This window comes from Triticum aestivum, chromosome 4D (genome assembly GCF_018294505.1).
Source record: "Triticum aestivum cultivar Chinese Spring chromosome 4D, IWGSC CS RefSeq v2.1, whole genome shotgun sequence".
In the NCBI taxonomy this organism is placed as follows: Eukaryota; Viridiplantae; Streptophyta; class Magnoliopsida; order Poales; family Poaceae; genus Triticum; species Triticum aestivum.
The window spans coordinates 494,176,049-494,182,755 of record NC_057805.1 but is presented as its reverse complement, the minus strand read 5'-3'; the positions used below and the strand labels follow the sequence as shown (position 1 = coordinate 494,182,755).

The 6,707-nt window shown below is 47.2% G+C and overlaps 2 protein-coding genes across 2 annotated transcripts in view; one reads left to right on the top strand and one right to left on the bottom strand.

Moving 5' to 3' along the window:
* Positions 1 to 352: 352 nt before the first annotated feature.
* LOC123098966 (uncharacterized) lies at positions 353 to 3,823 on the bottom strand. Its single transcript, XM_044521062.1, has 2 exons — positions 3,179 to 3,823; positions 353 to 583 (listed from the first exon to the last, which is right to left on the bottom strand). Exon 1 carries the CDS (start codon positions 3,758 to 3,760, stop codon positions 3,254 to 3,256), a length of 507 nt encoding a protein of 168 aa, XP_044376997.1. The 5' UTR covers positions 3,761 to 3,823; the 3' UTR covers positions 353 to 583; positions 3,179 to 3,253.
* A 299-nt stretch (positions 3,824 to 4,122) lies between these two features.
* Positions 4,123 to 6,707, top strand: part of LOC123098965 (uncharacterized) — a 6,098-nt gene continuing 3,513 nt past the window's right edge. Inside the window, exon 1 of the mRNA XM_044521061.1 lies at positions 4,123 to 5,489. The gene's annotated coding sequence lies outside the window, so the exon portion shown is untranslated. The remainder of the gene's footprint in view (positions 5,490 to 6,707) is intronic.

Genomic DNA, 6,707 nt, shown 5'->3' with positions numbered 1-6,707 from the left:
TCATGAAGCAAGCATGAAGAAACTCGATACTCTCATGGTCTAAGGAATCATGCAAACGTTAACCATCTCTGTGTTATGTACCAATAAACTTGTGACGAATGAATCTCATAGCATAACATCAATCCGGGTCGATTCAACACAAATGTTCTCTTAACATTGTGCCCTCAAGGTTGCTGACATAGACATGCCCATGATCAGGAAAACATAACCATCATGCAACACTTGAGCTAGTCTTAGAGGCCAGACTAGGAATACATTTTACCGTTTATTATTCCACATGTGCATATGAGTCTTCCTCCGAGCCTCGTGGTTATTGCAGACTCGAGAACCATAGCAGTTATAGCATGGAACATAAACATAATTACGAACTCGGAGATAAATAATATCATTTTTTATTGCCTCTAGGGCATATCTCCTACAAAGACAACAATGGAAATGAAACCATCTTCAAGAGCAAGATGTGCACAGTTATCCACCAATAAGTCTCATCACTCTCGGATTCCATCTTCTCCAAGCGCTATAAATTTCACTTGATACTCGCTCTAGAAGCCTCACTCCCCACATCAGCTCCCTTTGATTTTCCCTGTTTATTTGTAAAATGAACCACGAGTCAATAAGATGACAATTTCATATAGAATCCCAAAAGGATCAGCAACCCTTTTGCAATCAAATTAAATATCATTTCCGCAAGTCCAAATTGACCATAGTAATGCACGCATATCTTCTTTTTCCTAAGTTTGTCAAAAGAAGATAGCCATGTAGTAAAAAGGCTCTTAACATCCAAGGGAACAAAATTAAAACCAAAAATGCACCGCAATACACTCCATAGAACTTTATTATTGCCTCTAGGGCATATTTCCTTCAATTTCCTTTTTGGGTGTTATTAATATGAATACCAAGACTGGCATTTTCAAGTTTCCTCATAATCCCCAAATTAGTATCAATAATGTCTAAAATACAACCAAATCAATTCCAATGCAAGAAGTCATGGATAGAAGATAGGGGTTATTAATATCCATAAGATCAGGAATAGAAGATTCACCATAGTTATCTTTAGCAGCTGCTCTCTCCTTAGGCATGTCTTCCACCCTAAGGTCCTCCCTGTCTTTTAGCCTATCATGTCTGCTAGGTACAACACCCAACTAACACTCAACATCCCTTTGAATACCAGGAATTTTGTCATGACCAATAGTATCCGCCATAGCAGAACCAAAGGAACGAGACTCCTGGATAGCAATAAAATCCACATTTCTCTTGGTATTTGTCCTCATCAATCTTATTATCTTCGCCATCTGCATCTTGGGTAATTGCACTTTCTTCGGATATATTCATATTGTCTTCATAAGCATTCTCAACCTCCTTTTTATCCATCACTTACTGTAACAATCTCTCGAGTATCAGTGTTTTGTTTTTGCATCTCCAAATGTTGTTTCCTCATTTCAAAATGCAAATCCTTCCTCTCTCCTTCACTCTCAAGCAATCTTTTTTCATCCATTACTATCTTAGTAGCTTGCCTAGCATTATTCTCCTCCAACAACTTAATCTGTATAGCTAGATCCTTATCGATCCCATTCTCCTCAGTACTCATAGCAACACTGATGTCTTGTCTGCCCAGATCACCATCACCAAGTGTATCATTTGTACACCTAGCTCCATGTCTAGCTTCATATTCTGCAAAAGATAGGCTCCCTAAATTAATGATATCTTTGTTAGCCTCATCTTCCTTGTTCCTTTTAGCATTTCTAAGGGTATCCACATCAGTCTCACCTGCACTGAATTGTTAATCTGACCACTTCCTATTTTTTCCACTGCAAGAGTACCCTTCTTGTTCCACTAGCTCAACAACCTAAAAAGCACCCTAAAAATAAGCATATCTTTTGTAGTAAATTCAGTTGAGACGGGAACTTTGTGAATATCTCTCAGCCCAACCTTGCATCTCACAAATTCAATATTAATGGAATCCAAGTCAACTTCAAATATTGGAGCCTACATACTTGGCAACTGGTTTGATCTGTTTGAACCAGGTACAATCTTAAGTCAAGTGTGACTCTTTTCCATAAACATAACAGCGAACATATTTCTTGCAATCTTTATTAACACGTCCAACTTCCTTACACTTAGAGCATAACAATCTCTGCCCACCAGCACCTCCTTCACCTCCATTATTTCTCATCTTCCTCGATCCATCCATTTGACTAAGGAATTGGGGCCCACTCATAAGTACAAAGTGAGAATTTCCACTATTACCAGTACCACCATCACTAGACGCTTCTCTCACACCATGATTAGTTATCATGTTAACTCCAGCCCCAAAGTAAGGCAAAAAGTTTGGGATAGTCGCCACTCACATAAGATGTTGGTGTTGTGAAGAGATCCCTTGGCTGGATCCTTCTCCCCAACATGAGTAATTTGGGGAAACCACAATTGTTTCATTTCCATTTTAGGGATCTGCATAGGTAAATTCCCAATTGGTGACATACACTTGGTAGTGTTATGGATCTAACCTGCTGGGTATCCCCACTCTGGATTCTATTCAGATCAGCCAGAAGTGGACCTTGTGCAGTGCTCGGGGCAGCCTAGGTTTTCTGTCCCTAAATCACTCCACTTCCCCCCATAATTCAAAACCTTCCCAGCCACCTTCCCACTAAGATCTCTACCATTTCCCAGCGAGTTGTTCTTGTTTTTTTCCATTATAACTTCCACGACCTCCACCACCAGACTCCTTCTGATATTGGTAGCTAAAATGGTCTCTTCCTCGTTCCTGTCGCCCCCCTCTCCCCTGAGCTCCAGCCATATCCTCCTATGCGTCTCTCTCTCCCTCTCTCCCTCTCTCTCTCTCTCACCCTAGCTCGGGGGAACGAGGTTCCTCTTCCCAATCAAAGGAAAAGGTCTCATCTAAATAATCAAAGGCAGGTGATGGCATATTCCCAAGCACCTCCACCAAAAGACTACCCATAATAGGGCTAGCTTCGAGGCCCACATAATCACAAGCGAGGATTGTGCCTAACTGGCAGCCCATATCCCACTCCTCAAAATCAATCCCTAACTCTTCCTACCTATGCCAAATTTGCAACTATCCTATCTACATTAGGATAATTATCCTCTCTAAAATGAAAAAAGAGGGTATTCCAAGGAAAGTATTTATCTGTAACTTCTTTGGGGGTTTGATTGTACATACCAAACACTGCAGAAGATTCCTCATTGAAATCCTCTCTAGCTAGCACCCAGAAGGGGGTGCCGGCCAGAGTGACTCCTACTGCCCGCCTGGCCCGCGAGCAAGCGCCCGAATCCTCGCGGAGCGCCGAGGGAAGCGAGGAGAGCGACGCGACATCTGAACCGGGCGCACGCCTCTCCCCCTCCTTGGTGGAGGCACGGCGATTCCTCCCATCCCCTGCATCGCCTGCTCCACCAGCCCCGGTACAAGGATCACCATGACCGGCCCCACCACAAACTCCGCTGGATGTGGGGGGGACGACACACGGGATCTATATGCAGCCCATCTCCTCCTCTGCCACGGATCCGGCGACTCCGCCTCCATCATAGCCCAGTGAAGGATCTCGATAGGAGCAGCCCCGTCTCCAAGCATCCTCGCCCGCTCCTCCCCCGTCGCCCGGATCGCCGCGATCCCAATCGCCGCCGCGTCGTGGAGCGTGTCCATGTCGGGAAACCACCCGCAGATCTCTCTGAAGCGGGCCATCTTCGCCGCGTCCCCCGCCGCCATGTGCCCTATCCACTCCTCCAGGGCCGCCGTGATGATCATCTCCGCTCCCCTTCTCCGTCCTCCCCCGAGCTTCGTCTCTCCGCCCAGATGCGGCCGCGTGGACTAGAGAAGAGGAAACTTGTGCGGGTAACGTGTGAGATTTATGTCATATATGTAGATATGTTTCGCGGAAAGAATTACAAGGAGTAATAATAAACAAATAGAAAGTTGCCAAGTAAAAAATAGATGTAAAACCACGAGAAGGGCAAAACGCTATTTTGAGTCAGCAAAATTTCCACCAACATCAGGCGTGGACCCCACTCTCTAGTAGCCGTTTTTTCTTTCTACTACTTCTACTACTAGTAGCCGTGGCTCGCTCGTGACCCCGGACGGCCCCCCGGCCCCTCGTCCCTGTCCTGTCGTGGTCCTGTCCACTCCGCCGAAGCCCATGCCGTAACGTTCGGCCAGTGCCACGATGGTGGAGCGCACAACAACCCAGCCAGCCAGCCGCCCCGACCGGAGTGCGGAATAAATCCCAACCCCATTCCCAGCAAGCAAACCTCCACATCTCCATGGAATTTAGAACCACCTGTCCATCTCCATCTCCTAGATAGCCAACCCAACCCCAAGGAATTTCGTGCTCCTAATCTCGGGGGCTGCGATCCGGTCTCCTTCGTGCTCGTAGGAGCGGCGTAGCTCCGTCATCGTCATCACCAGTTTAGTAGTCGTCGTCCTCGCAGCGAGTTCACATGGTCTGCTGCTCTCAGTCTGACTGCGCGCAGCAGCAGCAGGCGTAAATCTTCTTTGCCACCGCAACCCAACCCGGCAAAAGTCCTGCTGCCTGCCGTTGCCTCTTCTCCGGCCGTTTCGGCTTTTCCTCCCCCGCTGCCGCCGCAGAAAGCCAGCAAGCTCTCGAGCTCGCAATCAAACCTTCCTCCCCTTTTCGCCCAGCCTTTCCCCCTCCTCTCTCCGCAGGCAGCACTAGTAACTGCCCTGCTTCCTTGGCTGCTCTTCTTGAAGCGCCTTCCTTAAAACCGGAGGGCAGTTACTCTGCCGCCATTAAAGCCCTGCTCCGGAACTCCACCGGCGGCCGTTTCCACCCTCTCGCCTCCGGCGGGTCACAATCCTCGCCTCGCCACCGAAGAAGAAAGATGACAGGGAAAGAGGAGGAGGAGGAGTGAAAGGAGACAGCCCGCTCCTTGACGCCTCCCCCGCTGCCCCTCCCCGTTCGGGAAACCTACCACCGATTGCTCTTGCTCGCTCAGGTCCCGTCCCCATCCGTCCACCCATCCGTCGTCGTCTTCCTCCTCCCGATTTCTCTTTCGAGGTCCGGTGAAAAGCTGGTTCCCCTTGTCTCTTCCTCCACAGGGTAGCGAGCGGAGCTTCTTGCGCCTTGGCTTTGGCTTTGATTCTTTCTCTCTATCCTTCTTGGCCCCTCTCATCTGATGGCTCCGGCTTAGGTCCCGGGTCCTCCTCACCTAATCTTGTTTCTACTCCCGGTTGGTACCGCCAGCAGCCCCGCCCGCCTGCCTTGCCGGTCCAAGCAATCCATCGATCTACCCTCCCTCCCTGCCTGCCTACCTACATAGCCAGCCTCCACGCACTCCTCAGACTTCTCCAGAGTCACTTCAGACTTGAGAGTTCAGACCAGTCCACCTCACTGCTCTTTCCCAGAGCCTTCTTCCTCCGTGTGCTGGTTGCTGGGAGGTTAGGAGGCAGTGCTTGCTCGCTCGCTCGGTACCATCAGGGGAGGGAGGCTTCGGGTGCTGCGTGCTGATCGGCCCCTGAGGTGAGCATTCTCGTCTGAATTTCTGATGTACGTTACTACACTTCTGCTGCTCCAGTAAAATTATTTTTTGCCTTTTCAGCTTTCATATAGACTATGAAAACGAGCATGTGTTCTCTTATTCTTCTTCTTCATCATCATCTTTTTAGTTTCTGAAATTGGAGAAGATTTGGTTGCTGCTGCTGCAAAGGAGGTCGAGTCTTTGTGTGCTTGCGTGAGAAAAAGATAGCAGCAGCAGCGCCACCTTTCTTTCTTTCTAGCCTCCTTTGTGTGATTGCGCATGGGCTTCATATTCATTCCTTCCTCCTTTAACCGCCGTGTCAAAAGGCAGGCGCATCAAAGCGATGATGATACACTCTTTAAGCCGCCGGTGATGAATGCAATTAAGTTCTTCCTTTTTTGGTTGCCCATTATTCCCTACCAGTGCTTGCTTTTCTGCAGGGCTGCTGCTGCTCCTTTAGTTTTCATGCCTAATCAACCAATTGTCCTTTTATCCATTTGATTGACTCCTATTATAATTGCAGAGGATAAGAACTTGCTCCCTGATCGTACTGTTCTTGCTTACACCAATCTCTGCTTCAAGTGCTGCATTTACTTTTCCACAGTCTTGTACCCAATGCTTCAGTGGCAGTGCATTCTAAGCAATGGACTCCACTTGGTAGTGGTACAGTTAGTACTAGCACTAGCATGTTCTCTTGCTTCCACAGAGAAGGGATGAAGGACTTCAGAATTCAGATAGCACTATTGTTTCTATGGGTAGGGTGTACGCGACGATCTTACGGAGAGAAAGGATTCATTTTTTGCCCAATTGGTGCTGCTGAGATGGTACTTGGGGGGAATTTATTATCATGTTCTCTGAGTTGGTTCATACTGATTTCTGGGCAGTTTGTGTGTAGGTACAGGTTTCTTCAGTAGCTTTGTTTTGGGCATAGGGTGTTTCATAGAAAATGGCCAACACATGGTCTTATCTCTTCTTCTTTTTTTGTGATACTCCCTCTGTTCACTTTTATAAGGCCTTGAAGACATTTCAGACAGGCTGCAAAGTAGCTCATTTTCAGTTGTCTGAAATGACTTATAAAAGTGAACGGAGGGAGTAACTCACATGGACCTCTCCTGGTCCATTCGTATTTTTTGTAAGGCTTTTATTCGTTTGGTTAATTATAAAATCTTATGAATGTTTGCTCCATTATCTACGCGCAAAATATTTTTATATTCTTGGTG

Coding starts and splice junctions, on each gene's coding strand:
- LOC123098966 (XM_044521062.1), bottom strand. CDS start 3,760: ATGATCATCACGGCGGCCCTGGAGGAGTGGATAGGGCACATGGCGGCG.